Source organism: Neofelis nebulosa, chromosome 18 (genome assembly GCF_028018385.1).
Source record: "Neofelis nebulosa isolate mNeoNeb1 chromosome 18, mNeoNeb1.pri, whole genome shotgun sequence".
Taxonomy (NCBI): Eukaryota; Metazoa; Chordata; class Mammalia; order Carnivora; family Felidae; genus Neofelis; species Neofelis nebulosa.
In genome coordinates, this window is record NC_080799.1 from 7,330,137 (window position 1) to 7,354,101 (window position 23,965).

Below are 23,965 nucleotides of genomic sequence, written 5' to 3' on the forward strand. Positions count from 1 at the left end.
TATTGACTCTTTGTTGTTGTTGTTGCTTGTATGAAATGTCTTTTACCCTTGTTCTTGAAAGGTTATTTTCTGGGTATAGAAGTCTAAGAGGACATTTTTCTGCTTCAGCACATTAGAAAGATTATTCCACTGCCTTCTAACTTCACTTACTGCTGGTGAAAGTCAGCTGTCAGTTTAAGTTAGCACTATCTACTACAATAATTTGTAATGATGGAAATGTTGCATATCATCATTTAGTATAGTATTCACTAGCCACATGTGGCTGTTGAGTACTTGAAATGCGACTGGTGTGACTGTGGAACCGGATTTTAATTTTCATTTCATTTAATTTTAATAGCCACATATGGCTAGGGGCTTATGGATTAGTTCAAATCTAATTTGTAAGTGGTTTTGTTTGTAAGTGTTATATGCAGATCCTTTGTAAGTGATCTCTTTTTGCCCTGTTTTTGAGATTTATTTTGCTTTTGTGTTCTGATGTTTTATATAATGTTTATAGGTGTACATTTTCTTTTCCTCTGTTATGTTTGAAATCTATTGGCTTCCAGGCTCTAAAGATTGGGGTCTTTCAACAACTATGGAAAATTCTTTTCAAATACTGCCTCTTTGTCATTCCATTATCTTGTTCTGAAATTCAATTAGACATTAATTAGAACTTCTCACTCTATTCTCCATGTCTCTTAATAGCTCTGTCACTGTTTCTGTTAGTCTGTCCAGGCTGCATTTTGGATAGTTTCTTTGATTTAATCTTCTAGTTCACTCATCTTTTGTTTTTCTGTGTCCAATCTGCCTTTAAACCATTCATTTAAATGGGTTTTACATTTTTTTTTCATTTTTATAGATTTTTGGGGGGTCTTTTTTCAAAATTGATTGTTCTTTGCTTCTGGTTTAAAGCTTCACTTTTATTTTTTTATTCATAGCATAATTTATAATCTGTGATAACTTTAATGTTTGAAATCTATGAATATGATTCTGCTGTTTTTTCTGCTAATTCTTACTTTCAGTGCCTTATTTCTTTACTAAGTTTCACACTTTGAGCTGCTCATTGTCTCTTGGAGTTCTATACTTTGGACCCTATATTTTGGAGTTCTATATTTTGGAATTCTTTGGGGCCTGAATTAAAGGTGTGGTTTGTTGGTTTGTTTGTTTGTTTGTTTTTAAAGGTGTGTTTTTAAGAGAGGAACCTGCTTGGCTTGGCTGTAGTTGACTGGGGACCCTCCAGAATCACTTTGAATTAAATTCTCTAATTGAGAGTATTCTGATCGTATAGGGAGTGTGGATCTAGACTGCAAATCTAGACCTGAGAGCTGACTTATGGTTATGAATTTTCAAGGGCGAGTTCTTTTTTTTCCCTCCACCCCACGTTAACGTCCTAACAAGCTGGTGTTCATGCTGTCCCCTTCTGACCTGTGGGTTTATTTTTCATTCCTGTTTTCATGCTAACATGACTTTTTGCAGCACCTCGCTTTATCGCAGGAGCCTCCTTTTGGACCTCTCTTCTTGGAAAGCCCAAAAGCTCGATCTCCTATGCTCTGCATTCCATGCAGCTATCTGGACAGAAAGTCATGGTTCCTGGGGTTCCATAGAACCCTCAGGGCAAGAATCAGCTTGCTTATCTCCCAGGATTGCTACCCTCACTTCATTTTGGGCCTATACGGAATTCTACCTTTCATTCCAGTTCAGCAATACGTTTTAAAAGATGTTTTTAACATTTTAATCAGAAGTTTAGCTGTTTCAGTTGGTACAATCATACAGGATTTCCATTCTGTCATATTGCCAGAAATAGAAATCATCCACCTTTTTTTTCCTAGTCTTTGGTGGATGAGTGGCTGGATAGCTACAAGCAAGACCAGGATGCAGGATTCCTGGAACTCGTTAACTTTTTCATCCGATCTTGTGGATGTAAAGGTAAGGAAACTCCTACCCCTTTCTAATCCCTAGCCCTTTGCTCCTATGTTATAGAACTTTTGCTACATTTAGATGAGTAGGACTAGGAATCGCCTAAATAAAGAGAGAAGGTTAAGCATATGAAAAGTTTCACTGATTTGACCACATTGTAGATTGGTAAGTAGGAAAGTGGTCCAGTTAGGGAACTATGTTGGTTTGGTTTGGAGATAAGACCCTTTGGGGAAAAGTAACTAATCACACTAATGTGAGGCCAATGATACTCACAAATTTGAAAATAGACCATTAGACATCTTTTAGTCTTCCTATCTTTAGATGAAATCATCCTTCATTATTCCCTATTTCTCAGATACTTCCTTCCATATTTCTCCACTGAAGCTGTGGATTCCCCAGATCCCCACAGGTCATGACCTAACTTATTGGGGTAAGATAATCTCAGGCAGGTTGTGTTATAAGAATCCAGAATTTGTGTGGTTTTTTTGCTTTATTTATTTTTTATTTGGGTTTAAAGAAAAAAATTGTAATGTTTATTTGTTTTTGAGAGAGAGAGAGAAACAGAGTGTGAGCAGGGGAGAGGCAAAGAGAGCCAGAGACACAGAATCCCAAGCAGGCTCCAGGCTCTGAGTTGTGAGCACAGAGCCCGACATGGGGCCCAAACTCATGAGCCATGAGATCATGACCTGAACCAAAGTTGGACACCCAACTGACTGAGCCACCCAGGTGCCCCAGGATTTTTTTTTTAAACTATTCTTTTCCATTGCTTGATTCCTTTGGGTTTTCTAGAAAGGTTGCTTTAACAGCAGATACACAGTTTGATGGCAGCAGGTTTAGGACTGGGATTTAGGTTTTCTGATTCCCCACCTATGCTCTTTTCAATATATTTCCTAGCTCATCTTCAGGTGTATGTGCAAATGGTCACAGTGTCCTATTATTTTTCTTGTAACTACTTCACCTCCTCCATTCCTCAGGCAATGTAACCTCCGAGATGTTCAAGAAGATGTCCAACTCAGAGATCATCCGGCACCTAACAGAACAGTTTAATGAGGTGGAGGAAGACAATCAGAATTCTCTTGCCACACTTATTTCAAAACACAAGGCCCATTATCCCCTTCTTTCTGACTGTGGGAAATAGGATAGCTTTTGGAAGAAGGAGTTCAATCTCTTGGGGGCAAAAGGGACCCATAGATGTTATCTGAATATGCCTCTGAAGTTGAGAATAGCAGGAAATGAGGTATAACAGAGAAAGATTTTTACTATACTATTGGGTTTTGACATCCAAAGTCCCTATGGTTTCATAGACTTGGTAGTACTTTTTCTCATTCAGTTCATAAACCCTTCTATAGGATTCAGGAGAGTATCCCCTGACAGCACCGGGTCCATCCTGGAAGAAGTTCCAGGGCAGTTTCTGTGAATTTGTGAAAACATTGGTCTATCAGTGCCAGTATAGCCTCCTCTATGACGGCTTCCCTATGGACAACCTCATCTCCCTGCTCACTGGCCTCTCAGACTCCCAAGTCCGTGCCTTCCGTCACACTAGCACCCTGGCTGGTGAGCATTCATTTTTAGTCTATAAATGTTCTTTTGGGGATTTCCTGTGTTCTCTGGTCTCTGAATTCTTCTTAGCCTTTCAAGCCCTGGCTTCTTTTACCCTAAACTTCAACCAAGTTTCTCACTAGTAGTATTGCAAAAAAGGATAGATTACAGTGACAGTTTCCAGTCTTAACTTGTTTCTTATAGCTCAACAGCTGGGAACATGCTGAGGATTAAAAGAAGCCCAAAAGGGGGAGAAAAAAATGTCCAGAACAGTCTTAGGATTTTAGGGTCACCCTGCTCTAGCTTTTCATTTTGAGTCCCCTTCCTTTTTCTTTCCTTCTTTTCTTTCTTTCTGTGGCAGAGGTGGGAGCAGCCATGGTGGGTTACCCCCAAGTGCCCCACTCCCTGCTTCCTCCTCTTCTTCCCACTGGAACCACAAGATGCTTTTTTTTCTTCCTTTTTAAAATCTGTCCTCCCTCCTCTGACCTAAGTAAAAATTCCCTTTTCTTGTTTTTCCTGGCTCAAAGCCATGAAGCTAATGACCTCCCTGGTAAGAGTTGCCCTCCAACTGAGTCTGCACAAAGACAATAATCAGCGGCAGTATGAGGCTGAACGAAATAAGGGACCAGGACAGAGAGCTCCTGAGCGACTGGAGAGCCTGTTGGAGAAACGCAAAGAGGTAAAAAGTGTTCCCTGCCTCTTCCCTCTCTCTCTCTCTCTCTCTCTCTCTCTCTCTCTCTCTCTCTCTCTCTCTCAGCTTCATCCACTGTTGCTGAAGCCCGTTTTACCCCTGCCCACACACTTGTCTCTTGTAAGGCACAGGCCCCTAAGCAACCTTTTGGGTCATGAACAGTGGAGTCTGACAGTAGTCTAATAGACCCATCCTGTCAGAGGTCATTGCATGCTTATCTTGTTTCTGGGATGTGATCTCAATGAATTAGTTCTAACTCAGAGTAAATTTTAGAGTTCTTTATAATCCCACTTTTGCTTAGTTTCCATTATCTACATTCATCACCAGGAATGTTTTTAAGTGCTGTGCTTGCATCTCATGCAAGGAGTTAATTTTTGACTTTCTGGTCAACTATATAGTCTGGAGATCACCAGAGTATTAAAGGCCAACCACTGATGAGGGAGGCCAACTGTTTGAGGACTGGAAAGTGACTGGCTTTTCAATCACTCCTGGACTGTCTGTTCCAATTAGCTACCAGTTCCATGGCCTTATATAACTTCCAAGCTTCCATTTTCTTTTCTTTAAAAAAGGGGATAATTCTACCTTTTTATGAAGATTAAATAGATGGTGAGTGAATAGTCTGGCACATAGTGGACACTTGGTTTATTTCCTTTTATACTTAAAGACAACTGGAGGACATAAGCCCTAACAAAATCTTTTACACTGATTAAACCCTCAAACAGCTGTGCCTGTCATGAGACACTGATTTTCCCCCTACTCTCTCTTAGTAATATCTCTAAGTATCTGAGACTCCTCCAGCATGAGGTTGGCAGGACTCCCCATGCCTAACCACAACAATTGACTGTCTTCTCACCCCTCACCAAGATTTCTTCCATGGTAAACCTTCTTTCCTTACTCTCTCTTACTATTTTCAATGTCAGTATGATCTTAAACCTTATGTGTATTAGGTCTGTCTCATATCCTATGTATAATACCGTGAATCTTTTTTTTTTTTTAGTTCTCTAGGCTCTTGCTTTATCAGTCATTATTTCTCTTTTTGTTTTTAATTCCTCTCTCCCCACTGTTCTCTTCACTTAGAAATGTCTGTAGGCCTTTGAATCTTCCCTTTACTCTTCCTCTCTATGAACTACTCCATTTCTATCCTTTTTAGTATTTTCTTACTTCCTTAATATCCAACTGAATCCATTTTTTTACTACCTAGCTTCTCTCCCCATTTTTCTTTGAAATTATTCTTTCCAAACCAGTGACTTTTTTTTTTACTTTTTTTTTTTAACGTTTATTTATTTTTGAGACAGAGAGAGACAGAGCATGAATGGGGGAGGGACAGAGAGAGAGGGAGACACAGAATCAGAAGCAGGCTCCAGGCTCTGAGTCATCAGCCCAGAGCCCAACACAGGGCTCAAACTCATGTACCGCGAGATCGTGACCTGAGCTGAAGTCAGACGCTTAACAAACTGAGCCACCCAGGCGCCCCAACCACTGACTTTTTAATCCCTATAGTCAGTGGTCTTTTCTTAATTTCCTTTTTCCAAACTTCTATAGAAATTGGTACTGATGACAACTTTTCCTCCTTCTGTCCCTCTCTCTCTTTCCTTTTCTTTTCAATATGAAATTTCCCAAACATTCTGACAGAGAGAAACACTGGCAGAGTGAACATCATATACAAATTATCTAGATTTAACAACTAATATTTCATTATATTTGTTTCTTCTAATTTTTTGTTATTTAAATTTTTTTAAATGTTTATTTTTGAGAGAGAGAGCGAGCGAGAATGAGTGGGGGAGGAGCAGAGAGAGAGCGAGACACAGAATCTGAAGCAGGTTCCAGGCTCTGAGCTGTCAGCACACAGCCTGAAGCAGAGCTCAAACCCATGAACCGCAAGTTCATGACCTGAGCTGAAGTCAGACACTTAACTGACTGAGCCACCCAGGTGCCCCAATTATTTTGTTATTTTATAGTAAATTATATATATACTGGTATTTCCACCTAAAGACTTAAATATGTTCTCTGAAAATTATTTTAAAACTTATCATCCAAAAAAATTATTCCTGCATTAACTCAATACCATTTTCACATTCAAAAATATTAATTATTCCTTAATATTTTCTAATTCCAATTCATATTTAAATTTCCCTGTGTATCCCCAAAATGGCTTTTATATCTGATTAATTCCAACCAGGATCTAATTAAGGATTATGATGCATTGCATTTGTTGTATTTCTTAAGCCTCTTTTAACCTCTGCCTCTCCCATTCCCCCCCCCCCAATATATTGATTTATTGAAGAGGTAGGGTCAGTTGTGTTCCTTTATAATTCTGCTTCCTTGATATCTATTCATCTAATCCAGGGTTTCTCAACAATGGCACTGTTGACCTGGGGGGCCTGTCTTGACATTGCAGAATGTTTAACAGCATCCCTGGACTCTATCCACTAGATGGCAGTAGTACCCCCTCCCATTAGTGACCACCAAAAATGTTTTCAGAAGTTGCTAAATGTCCCTTGAGGGGCCCTAGTTGAGGACCATTGGTCTAATCTCTTCCTTTTCTTCTTCTGCTAGGTTTTCTATTTCTTTTTTTTTTTTTTTCAACGTTTTTTTTTTTATTTATTTTTTTGGGACAGAGAGAGACAGAGCATGAACGGGGGAGGGGCAGAGAGAGAGGGAGACACAGAATCGGAAACAGGCTCCAGGCTCCGAGCCATCAGAGCCCCAGAGCCTGACGCGGGGCTCGAACTCACGGACCGTGAGATCGTGACCTGGCTGAAGTCGGACGCTTAACCGACTGCGCCATCCAGGCGCCCCGGTTTTCTATTTCTATCAAATAAACTGCATTTATTTAAAAATTCATGTTCTCAATTGTAAGTCAAAAAATCTGTGTAACTACCAGCTAGTGCCTCTGAATAGCCAAAAATAACCAGACCCAGAGGTGATATTATTTTTTCCAAACACAAAGAATCCTCTGAGTCGGTGGTTGACTCTACAGCTTCTTCCAGAATTTAGAAGGTTGAAAAGAAACCTAGGATATCAGGGGTTCAGATTATGTCCTGTAATAAAAGGAAGTAAGTGGAAGTCATACTTTTCTATATACTTTTGGGGCACAAGAAAGATTGACCTGTTACTCCCTGTCTTCCAGCTCCAAGAACATCAAGAGGAGATTGAGGGGATGATGAATGCGCTCTTCAGGGGGGTCTTTGTGCATCGGTACAGGTGAGTGAATGCGCTCCTCTCGTTGAAACAGCTGGTCCTTGGTTATGGAATCTGTAAACGTAGCAAGGTGTCCCTCCGTTATAACCCTGGTAATTTGGTTAGTCCTAGTGCAAATGCAGCTGGAGCAAAAACTTTGACAACAGATGTTTTAAATTAGTAAGGTTTAGTTCACCCCCAACTCCAGAGGCTCTTGTAAGCTCTTTTGGGAGAGAAAATAAGAGAATAAGGCACTGTTGAGTATTATTCTGCTCCAGCTTTGCCTAAGATCTTCCCTTCCCCATCTTCCTGGAGCTGGAGACCTGAGAAGACCACAGCAGAGAGACAAAAGGCAGGGCTTTTCTGAGCATTTGCAACTTGGCAGGCCTTTTCCTAGCGCAGCCTGCTGTTTCACTGGGCTAAAGGAAGGGGAGTTTTACACTGTTTAAAAGAACTGGTGGAATTAAGTTAAAAATAGCATCCATATTTTTTTTCTCACTGTTACCTAGATTTCAACCTCTGCCTTTCCAGAACTCTTCAGCTGATTTAATATTTTCTTCAAGTGGAAATTTGGCCAACAGTTAAACTGACTTCCAAAGTCAGTTTTAAAAGGGGCATGGAAAATAAGCTCAATTATTTTATACAGTATTACCAAAAAAATGTTAATTTTTTATTTTTAAATATTTATTTGAGAGAGAGAGAGAGAGAGGGAGAGAGAATCCCAAGCAGGCTCTGTGCTGTCAGCACAGAGCCCATCATGGTGCTCAAACTCACGAATTATGAGATCATAATCTGAGCCAAAATCAAGAGTCAGATGCTCAACCAAGCAAGCCACCCAGGTGCCCCTAGAAAATATTTATTGTTTATATATTTACATTGGGAGGGAAAAATGAAAGGCTTGGAGCATGTTGTTCAGTCAAGAAAGTAGATTCTTCTATGGCAGGGAGATGTCTGGGTGGATGGAAAGTGAATTTAGAGAAAGATGGTGATAGGGGTCAGTTTATCTCTCTGTGCCTAGGGACATCCTTCCTGAGATCCGTGCTATCTGCATTGAAGAGATTGGGTCTTGGATGCAAAGCTACAGCACATCTTTCCTCACTGACAGCTATTTGAAATATATTGGCTGGACCTTGCATGATAAGGTCAGTGTTGAGTCAGTTTCTTTTCCTCTGTTACCCTCACCATCTTCCCTGTCTCAAGACACCACAGCTTTTCCTGGCCCTGCTGCTTAGGAGCTTCACTAGTGATCAGCCCATCAAGACAGTGAACCTCAAAACTCCACAGTATTGGGGAGGGTAGGATGAGGTAGAAGAGAGAAAGATATATCCAGGAGATGAACACCTTAAAACCAGAGTAGAGAAAAACTTTCCCTAGAAAAAAGCAAGAAAGCTATTAATGGATTGGTGATACAGGTGCTAGGGTGATAGCCAAAAGATCCTTTTCTTTCTTTTTTTTTTTTTTTTATTTTTGGGACAGAGAGAGACAGAGCATGAACAACGGGGGAGGGGCAGAGAGAGAGGGACACACAGAATTGGAAACAGGCTCCAGGCTCCGAGCCATCAGCCCAGAGTCTGACGCGGGGCTCGAACTCACGGACCGCGAGATCATGACCTGGCTGAAGTCGGACGCTTAACCGACTGCGCCACCCAGGCGCCCCCCTTTTCTTTTTTTTAATGTTTATTTATTTTTGAGAGAGAGACAGAGGGTGTGAGTGGGGGAGGGGCAGAGAAGGAGGAGAGAAAGAGAATCCCAAGCAGGCTCCACAATGCCAGTGCACAGCTCAACGCAGGTCTCGATCCCATGAACCATGAGATCATGACCTTAGCTGAAATCAAGAGTTGGACACTGAACCATCTCAGCCACCCAGGTGCCCCAAAGATCCTTTTCATTATGATTGCTAAATTCTGCTGTGATCTTTTCATTTTTTTTTTTTTTCGACGTTTTTTATTTATTTTTGGACAGAGAGAGACAGAGCATGAACGGGGGAGGGGCAGAGAGAGAGGGAGACACAGAATCGGAAACAGGCTCCAGGCTCCGAGCCATCAGCCCAGAGCCTGACGCGGGGCTCGAACTCACAGACCGCGAGATCGTGACCTGGCTGAAGTCGGACGCTTAACTGACTGCGCCACCCAGGCGCCCCCTTTTCATTTTTTTATGTAAGAAGACAGCTGTCTATTGTCTCTGAGTCACCCCAAAGTCCTCAGCATAGAGGACACCAAAGCCCAGAAAGAGTAATCTGAGAGAGGGGCATGGAAGCCCAGTGGGGGTTGAGTAGAGGAATAGTTATTCATATTCCATTTTCCTCAATAGCATCGAGAAGTCCGTCTGAAGTGTCTCAAGGCTCTAAAAGGGCTGTATGGCAGCCGGGATTTGACTGCCCGCCTGGAGCTCTTTACCAGCCGCTTTAAGGTAAAATTGGGACAGTATTCCTGTGCTTGGCTCTTTCTTTGGTTCCTGTTTCCCCCACCCCATCTTTCCATTCCTATTGCTCTTATGTGTCTACAGCTATCCCAACCTCTGCCTACTCATTCTCTTTAGGAATCTCTCAAATTCTAAGAGAGCATAATGATTTGGGATGGATACAATGAAGTACTGAGCAACGTTCTCTCTCCTTATAGGACCGGATGGTTTCCATGGTCATGGACCGAGAGTATGATGTGGCGGTGGAAGCTGTCAAGTTACTAACACTCATCCTTAAGTGAGTCCTGGGGAATGGGGAGGCATGCATCTCAGACTTCTACCTTTCCAGCATTAGGCAGGCCCTTCCAGAGTCCTGTCCCTCTGCTTGTCACAGGTTGACTCTTCTTTCTGTAACAGGTTGAAAGACAGAGGTCATTCCTGAGTTGCAGGATCTCCAGGGGGGATATTTCTTATCTTCTCTAACTCTCCATACTCTTGTGTTTTCCACTCTTCATTTAAAAGTTCTTGGGCGCCTGGGTGGCTCTTTCGGTTAAGCGTCCGACTTCGGCTCAGGTCATGATCTCGCGGTTTGTGAGTTTGAGCCCTGCATCAGGCTCTGTGCTGACAGCTCGGAGCCTGGAGCCTGCTTTGGATTCTGTGTCTCCCCGTCTCTCAGCCCCTCCCCTGCTCATGCTCTGTCTCTCAGTAATAAATAAGTATTAAAAAAATTAAATATTAAAAAAATAATAATAAAAGTTCTTTGTCAGCTAATCCTCATTGATTTTTGTTGTTGTTGTTCCTCTTTTGGATTGTTCCAAGTCCTTATTTGCCTCTTTGTGTTTCTAGCCCTAGTTGTGCTAGGGGACATCCTTCATATCCACCTGCTTTTTCTCCTTTTCTCTTGGCAGGAACATGGAAGGGGTGCTGACAGATGCAGACTGTGAGGGCATCTACCCAGTTGTATATGCCTCTAACCGAGCCCTGGCCTCTGCTGCAGGGGAGTTTCTCTACTGGAAGTGAGTAGGGTCCTCTCATTTGTTCCTTTAACACCCTCCTGTGTTGTTTTTTCTCCTGTGTCTGCTGCTGCTCTTCCCAATGACCACCCCGCATACCTGTTAAAGTCTCTCTTTTGTTGCTTTGCCCCTCTTAACTCCTTGAGGCTTTCCTTGGCTCTGCACCTCTTTTCCTCACATGTCTCCTTGGACTCTTTCTTTCATGGAGATTATTCCACTCCTCATTTGCTCCCAGGTGTGCCCTTTCCCTGTGTTTGTTCTACCAGGCTCTTCTACCCTGAGTGTGAGACTAAAATGGTCAGTGGGAGAGAGCGACGCAGAAGTCCACGTGCCCAGAGAACTTTCTTCCACCTTCTGCTGTCCTTCTTTGTGGAAAGTGAGGTGACGTATGGGAAGGAACTATTTGCCTGTTGTGCATAAAGACCTGTGAGTAGAAAAGGATGGGACTGGCACTACAGGAAGGAGAGACATGGTTTGTCAGTAGCCACTTCCCAGAATTTTCTAACATAGCTTCAGTAACTTAACATGCACCTTCTTCCACAGCTCCATAACCATGCTGCTTATTTAGTAGACAGCCTGTGGGACTGTGCAGGGTCTCAGCTGAAGGACTGGGAGAGTCTGACAAGCCTGTTGCTGGAGAAGGACCAGAGTGCGTGCCACCTGGTAGCTGGAGGAGGGGTCATTTCCCCCATGAGGCATAGGTGTCCTGGGCAGTGGGGGAGTTGGGGTGACTTGGGAGATGGAGGGTGGCTGATTTGTTATTCTGGTTTTCATCCTCCTGCCAACCCAGACTTGGACGATGTGCAGGAGAGCACATTGATTGAGATCTTGGTGTCCAGTGTTCGGCAAGCTTCTGAAGGTCACCCACCTGTGGGGCGGATCACTGGGAGGAAGGTATGGTGTGAAGGGTGGGTGGGCTGGTTAGCAATAAAAGTCCAGACAGGTATGGTCTGTCTTCACCCTCAAGCCTTGGGTTAGGGTGCCTCTTCTCTGCCCCTCAAAGAATTCTGTTTCTAGAAAAATAAATTTGAAGGAGGTGCCAAATGAATTATCTTCTCCTTCCTGGGCAGCTGAGATTGTGGGGAGGAGGGATACACACGCACTCCCTATGGACCTAGTGTTTTTCCATATCTTTCCCTATACCCCCAAATGACTAATTCCAGGGCTTAACCCCGAAAGAACGTAAGATCCAAGCTGATGACAAGGTGAAGCTGACAGAGCACCTCATCCCCCTGCTACCCCAGCTCCTGGCCAAGGTAGAGCTGCCCTACCATTCAGTACCTGGGAATGAGGGGTGAAAGGAAATGGCCCCCAGTGAGGACTGGGAGTAAGACTTAGCATACATTAGCTAGTGATTAGGTCTCCCTCTCAACCCCTACAGTTCTCAGCTGATGCGGAGAAGGTTGCTCCCTTGCTCCAGCTTCTTAACTACTTTGACCTCAACATCTACTGCACGAGGCGCTTGGAGAAGGTGAGTAGAGAGGAAGGTAAAGTTCCTACACCTTGCTGCTTTCTTGGTAGGACCAAAGGTTCTACTGCCAGTATCTGGTTCTCAAGAACCCAGGTTCCAGAAAAATCAATAAGCCTTCCCTTCCATAGGCATCTTCTCCTTGAAAGTTAATGCTTTCGATCGTATTTCTCATCTCCCCCAACCCCACTCCCCTCCAGAAGACTTGCCCCCTCTTTTCCTTGCCCAGAGCACTGTGTTCTCCCATCTGTTTTTCTGTCAGCACCTGGAGCTGTTCTTGCAGCAGCTCCAGGAGGTGGTGGTGAAGCACGCGGAACCCACGGTGCTTGAGGCAGGTGCTCATGCCCTCTATCTGCTCTGTAATCCTGAGTTCACGTTCTTCGGCCGGGTAGACTTTGCCCGCAGCCAGCTGGTGGATCTGCTGAGCGACCGCTTCCAGCAAGAACTTGAAGAGCTGCTGCAGGTAGGAACTGGGGCTGAAATATGGGAAGCCCCAAACTTGGGTCCGAGGGGCCGCTAGATGGGGAATGTGGATCTATGCGTTCTCGGGAAAATCCTGTTGTGGACCTTTTCTCTCCCTCAGTCGTCCTTCCTAGATGAGGATGAGGTGTACAGCCTGGCGGCCACTCTGAAGCGCCTGTCTGCCTTCTACAAGTGAGCAGCTCACCTCCCATTCCCTCTTCCTATTTCTACTGGTGTCTGTGGTGGTGATTCCTCTCATTCTGTTCCTGCATCATGTTTCCATCTCTTCTCCAAAGTGCTCACGACCTGACTCGCTGGGAGCTCTATGAGCCATGCTTCCGACTCCTCCGGAAGGCTGTGGACACAGGAGAAGTTCCTCACCAGGCAAGTAGATGAGTCGGAGATGTGGAGGCAGAGGGGAGTTTTTAAGGGCCCTGTGTCCCAGGTGGCCGACTATCCCAGGCAGTTCCAGTCCCAGGGGTGCAGAGGAGACACGAGAGGAAGAGCATGTGCATATCTTTCCTTCAGTTCCACTTTATAAGGTGAACTGTACTTTCCAGTGCCTGAAAACAGCCATCCTCTCTGGTTCCCGGGGAGTCAAGGATAATGTTGAGGGATTCTAGGAGACATCAGATAAATAAAGAAGAGGTGGCATTCCTGCCCAAGACAGAATGCTCTGAAGATTGTACAGAATCAGATCTTTTTCCCCCAGAGAAGGAATCAGGTCTCTTCTAATCTCATTTTCTCTCTTCACTCCTTTGTGTGTGTTGCTTGTCTGTCTTTTCCTTTCTCTCTTCCTCCCTCTTTCCCTTTCTGCCCTTCACTCCTGACTCCCCCATTTTTGTAACATTTGGTTGTTACAGGTGATGCTGCCAGCCTTGACTCTTGTCTATTTTTCCATTCTGTGGACACTAACCCACCTTTCTGGATCAGGTGCTTCCCAGGTGAATATGGGTCTGAGTAGGGAGAGTGGGAATGGAGGAGCCTGTGTCTCCATTCCTCCTCCTCAAGCCACTGTCTCCACAGAAGCAGCTGTTGAGTTTGAAGGACAGGATGGTGGCATTCTGCGAACTCTGCCAGAGCTGCCTCTCAGATGTGGCTTCTGAGATCCAGGAGCAGGTTAGCATTTCCTCGAGTGGGACCAAGGAGGCATGTCACTTCTCATGGTCTGAGGAAGCCTTATTCTAAGGAGAAATTAGCTGTGTAATTTCTGTCTTGTGAATATCCTGTCCTCTTCAAGCATTCTTTTTTCTCCCCCTCCCAACAGGCTTTTGTCTTATTAAGTGATCTACTTCTCATCTTCAGCCCTCAGATGATTGTAGGGGGTCGCGATTTTCTTAGACCCCTTGTCTTTTTTCCTGAAGCCACGCTCCAGTCTGAACTAGCCAGCTTCCTCATGGACCATGTCTTCATCCAGCCTGGAGAACTGGGCAGTGGTACAAGGACTCTATACCTGGGGCTCAGGAAGGGTCTGGGGCTTGGGCCTGCCTCAGGCATATAAGGGCAGGAGTCCTAGATCTGTGGTTCTGATCTTTCCATTCTGCTTTTGATGTGAGCCAGGTCATTCCCAGGAGGATCATTTACAGATAGAGCAGCTGCACCAGCGGCGCCGCCTCCTGGCTGGGTTCTGCAAGCTGCTGCTTTATGGGGTGCTGGAGATGGATGCAGCCTCAGATGTTTTCAAACACTACAACAAGGTACAGTGAGGCGTCAGGCTGAGTGAGCACAGCCACGACTTCAGATGCTGGAACACTGCAGGAAAGAACGTGGCGAGGATGACAGTACCAGGCTTGAAGAAAAGCAGGAGGAAAAAGGCAACAGGAGTTTAGAACAAGGGGACAAAGAGGAAATTGGTAGTAAACAATTACAGAAAAAAAGCTGTTAGGAAATTAATTGGAGAGAAAGTAAGCTTATTCATCCTGTCCAGAATCTTTTTGTTTTTTTCTGTGAACCCAGTCTCCGTAAACTGGGGTAATATAAGAAGAAAAAAAAAAAAAAAAAAAAGAATGGAAGATGTGTACCTCAGTTGCCTTAACTCACCATTGTATTGATTTCTGTTTACTGTGAGCACTTCTTCCCAAGAAGTGGGCTCTGAGCAGAATTTCTTCCCATATTTATTTGCCTAAACTCTGAGGTCTTCGGGCTTTGACCTATTGGTCTAGTCTGAGTTGTTTTATACTTAGATTCATGTTTCCTGACTTAACTCACTTTAGGAAGGAGACATGATGAGAAATGTAAAGGAAGAAACAACAGAACCGGTCTTGCCCTGTGGCCAAACGATATCTTCTTCATTTCCTGTCCCTCAGTTCTACGGTGACTATGGTGACATTATCAAGGAAACATTAACTAGAGCAAGGCAGATTGACCGAAGTCATTGTTCCCGAATCCTGCTGCTGAGCCTCAAGCAGGTACTCCCTTCTGCCTGGAATACCTCTGACCTGTGATATGCCTTCCCTGTAGCCCACAAACTCTCTGCTCACCCTCAGCCATTTAGAATGTGAGATCCTTAAGGAACTTTCTAGTTTATTTTGACTCTTTACTTGACTGTCTTCTTCATAACTAGTAAGTCTGTAGAAACTATTAGGTGATGGGCAGTTTCCCCAACTTCATAGAAATTGAACTATCAGGACATAGGAGCACCAACAATAAAGTGATAGGAAATACCTAATTTTTTTCTGCCCTGTTCTCTGTCAGTCTCTTCAGTTACTAGGGACATTTTTTTTTTTTAACATTTATTTATTTTTGAGACAGAGCATGAACGGGGGAGGGGCAGAGAGAGAGGGAGACACAGAATCTGAAGCAGGCTCCAGGCTCTGAGCCATCAGCCCAGAGCCTGACGCGGGGCTCGAACTCACGGACCGCGAGATCGTGACCTGAGCTGAAGTCGGACGCTCAACTGACTGAGCCACCCAGGCGCCCCGGGACATTTTTATTGTTACAGAGCAAGGGTGAAGTTTCTTTCTGTAGGGGTTCAGGAATAGGAACAGTGTCCTGGGAGGAAAGAAAGAGTAAAGGTAGCAGGTGGCATCCCAAGTCCTTTAGAATTTCTACGCGGAGAAAGGAATGCTGTACTTCTCTATTTCCACTTTGTTCCTTCGTTTCCCAAATGTACCATGTCTCCTGGACACAGTTGTACACAGAACTGCTGCAAGAACAGGGGCCCCAGGGCCTGAATGAGCTTCCTGCCTTCAGTGAGATGAGGGACCTGGCCCGAAGGTTTGCCTTGAGCTTTGGGCCCCAGCAGCTACAGAACCGTGACCTTGTGGTCACGCTACACAAGTAAAGTACTGGTTAAAAGTCAGGGTACTTGATTGAAGAGGGGTGAGCCATAGGCTGTGTGCAGGGAGAGTGGGAGTGTGGTCTTGGAGGGAGGGATAGGCATGTTGAGGAGCAGCAGTCAGGTTGGCTGGTGGGTATTCTCTGGGAGACAGACTGGGAACAAGGGAAGGGTGCACTTGATAGGATGCTTCCCTGGGGAGGAAAGTGAGGAGGGGCCATCTTCCTAAAATAATTCTGTTCAACCAAGGGAAGGCATCAAATTCTCCTTGTCTGAGTCTCCTGCAACTGGTTCCTCCGGTCAGCCCCCAAACCTAGCATTCCTGGAGCTCCTTGCCGAGTTTTCCCCCCGACTCTTCCATCAGGACAAGCAGCTGCTGTAAGTTAGTGGGTAATGGATAAAGAGGAGGATTAGGGAAGTAGTGAGGGCCTAGCAGACAAGTCAGCCTCTTCATCTCACCCCTTCCTTAGACTGTCCTACCTGGAAAAGTGTCTGCAGCGTGTCTCCCAGGCACCTGATTGTCCCTGGGGTCCAGTCACCACCTACTGCCACTCCCTCAGCCCTGTAGAGAACACAGTGGAGGCCAACCCTCAGGGCTATCCCCGCTCTAAGAAGAGGCGCACTGAAGGTAAGTGTGTGTGGATATCAGGGTAGTGAGCACTACTTCCTTCCTCCATAGCCAATACCTAGATGTAAGGTCCTTTGCCTTCTTCACACTTTTGTCTTTAGTCAAATAAAAAACATTTCACTGAGCATGTGCTATCAGTAAGGGGTACTCATTTTCTTCAAAGTTTGTCTAGGCAGCTAAAAATAGCAAACCTCTGTGAAAAATCAAATAGCGACTGATGATAAGACCAAAGATGAAAATAAGAAATCTGTACATTTAGGGGGCCCATCCTTGCATCTAGTATTCTATTATTTTCTAAATGTTAAAGATTTTCACACAATCTTTATGATTTTTTTTACTCTCAGATCATTACTTGTCTTCTAGTCTAACGCTTTTTCTTTAATCTTTTTTTTGATTCTTATTTATTATTTTTGTGAGAGTGTGCACACACACACATGTGAAGCGTGGGAGGGGCAGAGAGAGAGGCCAGTTGTCAGCGGAGAGCTCAATGTGGGGCTTGAACTCACAAACCTCGAGATCATAACCTGAGCTGAAGTCGGATGCTTAGCTGACTGAGCCACCCAGGTGCCCTTCTTTAATTTTCTTTTTAAATATAATTTCATTTTAGGTGAAAAATGTCCTAGAAATCACAAGCTTGATGTGTTCACACGTATGTGTTTTCTAGTGAACAATTGAAAATCTTGGTTCTCCCCACCCCACCCCCCAGGCAGTATCACTTATCTACTTTCTGTCTTTGGGTCTGCCTACTCTAGACATTCATATAAGTGAAATCATACCATATGTGGCCTTATGTGACTGCCTTTGTTCACTTAGCATAATGTTTTTAAGGTTCATCCATGTTTTAGCATATATCAGTACCTCATACCTTTTTATGGCCAAATAATACTCTATCGTATGGCTGTGCCACATTTTATTTATCCCTGTACTAAGTTGATTGCCATCTGAGTGGTTTTCTTTTTTTTTTAATTGAAGTATAGTTGACATACATTACATTAGTTTCAGGTGTACAATGTAGCTGATTCTATAACTCTGTATAACTTGATAGGTTATGTTGTGGTCCCCCTAAGTATAGCTGCCATCTGTCACCATACCACTGACTGTGTTCCCTGTGTTGTACCTTTCATCCCGTGACTTACTCATTTCATGACTGGAAAGCCTATGCCTCACTTGCCTTCATCCATTTTGCCCATCCTCCCACCCCTCTGCCAACCACCAGTTCTCTGTATTTATGGGTCTATGGGTCTGTTTCCACTTTTTTAGTTCATTTGTTTTGTTTTTTAGATTTCACATATGAGTAAAATCATATCATATTTGTCTGATATTTCTTGGCATGATGCTGTCTAGGCCCATCCATTGTCCACAAAGCCCTTAAATGAGGGCTGAGTGATATTTCATTGTGTATGTCTACTGTATATTCTTTATCCATTATCTGTTGTGTGTCCTTTGAAACACAAAAGTTCCTAATTTTGATGAAATCCAGATTATTTGGTTTTTCTTTTGTTGTTTGTGCTTTGGTGTCATAGCTTGAGAAATCATTGTCTAATCCAAGATCATGAAGATTTTTTAGAAGATGGTTTTCTTCTAAAAGTTTTCTAGTCTTAGTTCTTTCTGCCATCCATTTGAGTTAATTTTTGTATACGGTGTGAGGTAGAATGTAACTCTTTAAAATGTCTCTACTTATAATAATAAATGTATAATAATAATAAATAATAAAATGTCTCTACTTATAATTTAAGTACTTAATACTACTTAAAAGTATTTTTTATACCACTAGGAAACTCTGTTTTAATCATTTAACTAATATCTGTTAAGGACCTATTGTGTGCAGGACACTGTGCTAGGTGTTTTAGAGGCTGTGAAGGATCCTCAAGCAGCTTACCATCTAATAGAGAAAATACATTTATAGAAAATCTAAATTATGAACCATCACCAGTAAATGATAACTTCCTGAGGGTTTTGAGAATTGACAGATTGAGGGGCTCCTGGGTGGCTCAGTTGGTTAGAGGTCTGACTCTTAGCTTCGGGTTAGATCATGATCTCACAGTTCATAAGATCAAGCCCTGCATTGGGCTGTGCACTGACAGCATGGAGCCTGCTTGGGATTTCTCTCTCCCTCTCTCTCTGCCCCTCCCCAGCTTGCTGTCTCTCTCTCTTTCTCAAAATAAATAAACATCAAAAAATTAAAAAAAATTGACAGATTGAATGCTTTAGAATTCCAGGAAAGAAGGTATCACTTTGAGTTTAGTTGATCTAAAGCCTAGGAAGGCTTCACCAGGAAGATGGAGTTTAAGCTGGAGCTTGAAAAATGGACAAGATTGATGTAAGCTAAACAGAGGAAGAACGAGTATCATGAGCTACCAGAGTAGCACAAACAAAACATAGGAAGGTATGTTTTAGCTGAGTATGCAGATGTTTAGGCTGGTTTGCCTAAAACAGAGGGTTTGTAAAGGTAGGAGAAAACTGAAAAGACTGGTTCCATTGTCCCCTCAACAGATATTTACTGAACACTATGTGCTGGGAATATAGCAGTGAACAAAAAAAGACAAGTCTCTTTTCTTTAGAGTGTGTGTGTGCTGTGGTGGAAAGCAGAGGAGAGGACAGGGAAGCCTTGGTGAGGTGGGAATCGCAGTCTCTTCTCTTATTGCTGGGGGAAGGCTGGCAGAGCTTGTGAGTGTTGGGCCAGGATTGCAAGGAAGGAAGGGGTGCACAGTGTCTGTAGAAGAGCATACAAGAAGGGGCGCCAGTGCACAGGGCCATGATGGCATATGCCTGTCATGTTCTGGGAAGAGCCAAGAAGGCCAGATGGCCGAATGGAGAGTATGTAGGGTATAAGACCAAAGAGATTGGAGGAACCCAGAGCATATGAGGCAGAGTAAAGACTCTGGCTTTTACTCAACAGTGAAATGGGAAAACATTACAGCATTTGAACCGGAGAGTGACAGGATCTGCCTTGTTTTTAAAGGATCCCTCTGGCTGCTGTGTGAGAATGGACTGTAGAGGGGCAAGGGTAGAAGCAAAGGAACCAGTAAGGAGGCTGTTGAGTGGGTAGACTGGGGGAAGGGATGGAGGTGGTGAGAAGTGGACAGATCCTGGATATATTTCTAAGGTATCACCCATAGGATTTCTGACAAACTGGCTGTGGGATATAAGATGGGAATTGAGGGTGAATTTGGCCTAAAAAAAAAAAAAAAAGATTTTGGTCTGACAACTAGGTAGGATGGAGTTGATACCAACAGAAATGGGGAAGGTAGTGAATGAGTAGATTAGGGCTTGAGTATTAGCCATGTTGCTACAGGTGGAAGTGTGAAACAGACAGCTGGAGATAGGAGTCTGGAGTTAAGGGTAGAGGCAAAAGCTTGAGATACATTTGGGAGTTGGTATTTGAAATGTGAACTTGCGAGGCTAAGGAAGCCAGTGAAGATGATGGGCAGGAGATGCTGAAAGGCTGAGCCCTCGGGCATCACACTATGACTAGGTTGGGGAGTTGAGGAGGGGCCCGTCTGGTCCTACCCGAGGGCACAAAATCATGTGTGTGGCTCTCACTGGCTTTCTCTAGTTCTCTGCTTAGATCAGTAGCAGCTCACTTTCCAGTTCTGGAAACTTGGGGCTGTGAACATTTACAGTGGACGAGTATTAATATATCCCTTTGAAAGTACTATCGCCTGGGTTTTCTGAGATAACCTTGGATTCTTTCTGGTCCTCTACCTTTCTCCGGTCTCTGCAGAAGACTTTAACATTGTGAGCCCGAGGTCCTCCATTTCTTCATGTCAGAAGCATGCTGACAATGCAGCCACCTCCTGTTTTCCTGGCCTTTAGAAAATCCAGTCTCCCATTTGTCTTTTCTTGCCAGCCCTCCTGCTTCCACCCTAGCGGCTTCAGAGCTCAGGAACTCTGTTACCATTTTAAGGTTGTTTTTTTTTTTTGTTTTTTTTTCATACAAATGTTGAGGGGTGCCTGGGTGGCTCTGTAGGTTTAGTGTCTGACCCTTGATTTTGGCTCAGGTCTTGATCTCATGGTTGTGAGTTCAGGCCCCACAATGGGCTCCATGCTGGGTGTACCTACAATGAATGAATGAATGAAGTGATTGAGTAAGTGAATGAGTAAGTGAATAAATAAGTTTAAAAAAAATCTTGAATGAATGAACAGGACCTCACACATCTTCATTGATTGAGACCTTGCAATCTTAAGGAATCTTATTCTCTCTCACATTCATGTTCATGTTACTGTTTATCTGTGATTGATATATGTCTATCACATATCACATATATGTCTATTTTTTTTTCTATTTTCTGAGCTGTGTCGTTTTCCTTGAACAAGTCCTAGATACTGTTGTGTAAGCCTTTACTTTTTAGTATGTAGGGTTATGCTTAATTTTTAGTCATAACCTAATGTGGCCATATAAGTTTTCCATTCTCTTCTTTCTTAACTTTCCTGAACCAAAATCTGGTCAGGTCTTGACAATGTAGAAGATGGCCTGTGGCAGTACCTGGTCTGCAGTGAATATGTGCCTCTGTTGCCTTGCAGGCCCCTCCAGGCAGCAGAGAGAGGATATCTCTTCATCCCAGGAGGAAAGCCTCCAGCTGAACAGCATCCCACCCACACCCACCCTCACCTCTACAGCCATCAAGAGGAGGCAGCCTCTGGGGGGGTTGGAAGAGATGGAAGAAGGCAGCCCAGAACCCGAGCTTGTCCAAAGGTAAGGGCTGAGGAGAGCAGTTGGGTGTCCGATCTTGGTGTTTGCCATCTTCCTCCTGCCATTTCTGTTCTCTTGTTCCATCCTGTGGCACTCCATCATCATTCTCGGGTTCTTCTCCAGGCCTTTACCCTTTTCTTAGCTGTAGATTTTCTTTCTCCCTATGAGCTTTTCTCCCCTGTAACATTGCCCACCTTATCCTTTTTACCCTTTACTTTATCCCCATTACTGATCCTGCTTTATTACCAGCAGCCAGCCCCTTTCAGGCAACCAGAGGTCAAGATTGTCGAGTCCACAGCATTTCCGGACTCTACTCAACCGTTCCGGTCCTGGTCTGGGCAACCGGCTGACCAGGTGAGCTGCTCCTTGCTTTTCATCCTCACTTCACATTAGGCACCTGCTGTGAGGGATTCTCCCCTAACCTGGTGTTTCTGTGCCCATACTTTTTGGGCTTGTTTACATCACAGACCACTTCCTTCCAGGGGTACGTGTGTCCTTAGCTCATAGAACTGATAGAAGTCAGCTGCTCTGTTTGAAGCAGCAGTGGGAGCCTGGAGCTCGCTCCACATCTGCCCATCTCACTCTCCTGGGTGCCTCCCAGATACTCTCAGGAGTCCTTAAATAGCAGTGTGAAAGCCTCTACTCTTTGCCACTGCCCTCAGACTCAGCCTTATGGAAGAGGATGAAGAAGAGATCCAGAGTGAGCTAAGTGAAGAATGGCAAGATACAGACAAGGTGAGTGGACCCAACATTCCCTTTTCCTGCTACAACCAGAGGGCTTTTTGAAAGTCCTCTAAGAATCACAGAGTAAAGAAGGGAGACCTGTAAGGTGCTTTGTACTTTTCCTGGACTTTTATTAAGGAGGGGAGGGAAAACAAATTCAAAATACCAAAAAGGGCTTGGATAACACTCCCCCTCCCAATGTCCAAATAAGTATTTTTCCTCTGAGTCTCAGGGTTGAAAGCAGTGCCAGAGCTGGAGAAGGAAGGCGGCTCATTCTCCCCAGTTCTCCCCTCACTCTCTTTCCTACCCCGGCCGCCAGGCCAGCAGGAGCACGTGGAAGCTGTGAGGTGATGTGGGTCCGCCGCACCACCACTCTGTCAAGTTAGCTCCTCTTAACCCCTCAGCCTCTTCATCTTTCAAATGGAGTTTTCCCTCAAACTACAAAGTGAAGGCACCTTATAAACTGAAAAGGGTTACGTGTCTGCTGCTGATATTCTCCTCCCTTCTCTGCTCTTTGCAGAGGGAGAAAGGGAGGAATAGTGCAAGGGAATGGAGGTTTTGTGCTCAGAAGGAAAAAAACAGACAATGACTTCTTCAACAGACTAGAAAACAAGTCCTCTATTAACATAGTATTTCCTAAAGTCCCCTCAGAAAAAAATGCCATTCTCTGGTTCTAAACTGAACAAATTTAAGGGACTCAATTGGCAGCCAGGAGAGGCCTGGGACTCTGGGAACTTCCTAGGTCTGAACTTTCTGCCCACCATCCCTTTGCTAGTCTCCCCTCCCTGGCTGCTGCAGGCACCCACCTGGGAAAGGGACCTTGGTTATTGTTTGCCCATGTGACAGGGGTGAGAAGGGCTAGTCTGACTGTCACCTGCTCTCTCTAGCACTCTTCCTCTAGTGAGCACGGGCTGGATCTCTTAGATTCCACAGAGATGAACCTTGAGGTGAGTGTCCCCAAAAATACTGTGGACAGCAGGTTAAGAGGACTTTGTGTCCTTGGGAGGTGCTGGCAGGTAACCTGTGTGCTATGCAGTAGGTGGAAATAGAGGCAGTAGCCCAAGGCCTGGCCTCTCTGCTGCTTCTGGAACCTTAGGAGTAGCTGTGGGGGGAGGGCAGGAGGAGAAGTAAACTGTCATGGGGAGGACCTTGCAGTCATCTCATTGCCCTTTGGGCTGTTCTGTCTCTGTGTTTTCCTTTCATCTTTCCCGTTACAGGATCTCTGACATGACTCTGTGCCCCTCCCCGTCTCCACTCCCCATCTCAACTTGGAAAAGGCAAACAGGAGAACAGAGCAGAAGGAAGCACTACTCCCAGGCTCCACTCCGGTCTCTGAGGGGAAGGAGAGGTGGGCTGTGCCTTTCTAACCTGACCTTTCTCTGATGATGTTGCGATGGAGAAGCCTTAAGCCCCCAGTCCTCCTTACTGCTCCCTGGCTCTGTCCCTCTGTATTGAGAAGAGTGCCTTTTTCCTGCCACGTTTGGAGTGGGTGGGGGCTTCACCTCAGTATTGGAGAAGCACTGCCTCCCCGTGTTGAGTGGAAAGAGCCCAATAGTTTCCTGTATTTTTGGAGCATCTTTCCCAGCCTCTTTTGTATCCTTGTGATTAGCTCAATAAACTTGTTTGAATCAGCTGGTTCCCAGGGTGTGGCTTGAGATTGTTAAACTGATGGAAGTCAGGTTCTTTGCTAGTGTCTCAAGCGGCTCTCCTTCCCCCTGTGGCCCAGCGTACAGACAGACACCAGCCCTGAACACGCCCCCAGGTGCCTTTGTGTACTGGCTCTCAAGGATGTAATGCTTTGTAACTGGGAGACGTGGTAGGGCAGAGGAGCTAGGAAGCACTGGCTGCCTTTCAGTGGTTTATGTAGTGAGGACTATTCAGACTGAGGAGAGAGGGCAGAATCCTGATTGCCAGAGGGTGACCTATCTCACTACACTGAGAACAGGCCATACACCTTGGCAGCCTTCAGCCAAGGATTCTTTGCAGGGGGAGTTT

The 23,965-nt window shown here is 44.5% G+C and overlaps 1 protein-coding gene across 5 annotated transcripts in view; it reads left to right on the plus strand.

Annotated features, from left to right (window-relative positions):
* The window catches only part of STAG3 (STAG3 cohesin complex component), a 32,089-nt gene that overhangs the window by 5,559 nt on the left and 2,565 nt on the right, over positions 1–23,965 (plus strand). Inside the window, exons 6-35 of one of the 5 annotated variants that reach the window (XM_058711344.1) lie at positions 1,809–1,905; positions 2,871–2,947; positions 3,246–3,450; positions 3,963–4,114; positions 7,257–7,330; positions 8,325–8,448; positions 9,617–9,715; positions 9,925–10,004; positions 10,615–10,722; positions 10,986–11,100; positions 11,263–11,368; positions 11,510–11,613; positions 11,883–11,975; positions 12,101–12,190; positions 12,450–12,650; positions 12,771–12,841; positions 12,946–13,033; positions 13,513–13,593; positions 13,676–13,768; positions 13,917–14,085; positions 14,210–14,346; positions 14,956–15,057; positions 15,780–15,928; positions 16,176–16,304; positions 16,397–16,554; positions 21,079–21,250; positions 21,497–21,601; positions 21,910–21,982; positions 22,858–22,917; positions 23,188–23,601. In XM_058711344.1, the coding sequence (XP_058567327.1) occupies positions 1,809–1,905; positions 2,871–2,947; positions 3,246–3,450; positions 3,963–4,114; positions 7,257–7,330; positions 8,325–8,448; positions 9,617–9,715; positions 9,925–10,004; positions 10,615–10,722; positions 10,986–11,100; positions 11,263–11,368; positions 11,510–11,613; positions 11,883–11,975; positions 12,101–12,190; positions 12,450–12,650; positions 12,771–12,841; positions 12,946–13,033; positions 13,513–13,593; positions 13,676–13,768; positions 13,917–14,085; positions 14,210–14,346; positions 14,956–15,057; positions 15,780–15,928; positions 16,176–16,304; positions 16,397–16,554; positions 21,079–21,250; positions 21,497–21,601; positions 21,910–21,982; positions 22,858–22,917; positions 23,188–23,196 (3,321 nt within the window). In that variant the 3' untranslated portion in view covers positions 23,197–23,601. Of the gene's footprint in view, positions 1–1,808; positions 1,906–2,870; positions 2,948–3,245; positions 3,451–3,962; positions 4,115–7,256; positions 7,331–8,324; positions 8,449–9,616; positions 9,716–9,924; positions 10,005–10,614; positions 10,723–10,985; positions 11,101–11,262; positions 11,369–11,509; positions 11,614–11,882; positions 11,976–12,100; positions 12,191–12,449; positions 12,651–12,770; positions 12,842–12,945; positions 13,034–13,512; positions 13,594–13,675; positions 13,769–13,916; positions 14,086–14,209; positions 14,347–14,955; positions 15,058–15,779; positions 15,929–16,175; positions 16,305–16,396; positions 16,555–21,078; positions 21,251–21,496; positions 21,602–21,909; positions 21,983–22,857; positions 22,918–23,187; positions 23,602–23,965 lie in introns of those variants that run through there. The other 4 variants (XM_058711345.1, XM_058711347.1, XM_058711348.1 and 1 more) reach the window with 4 other exon arrangements.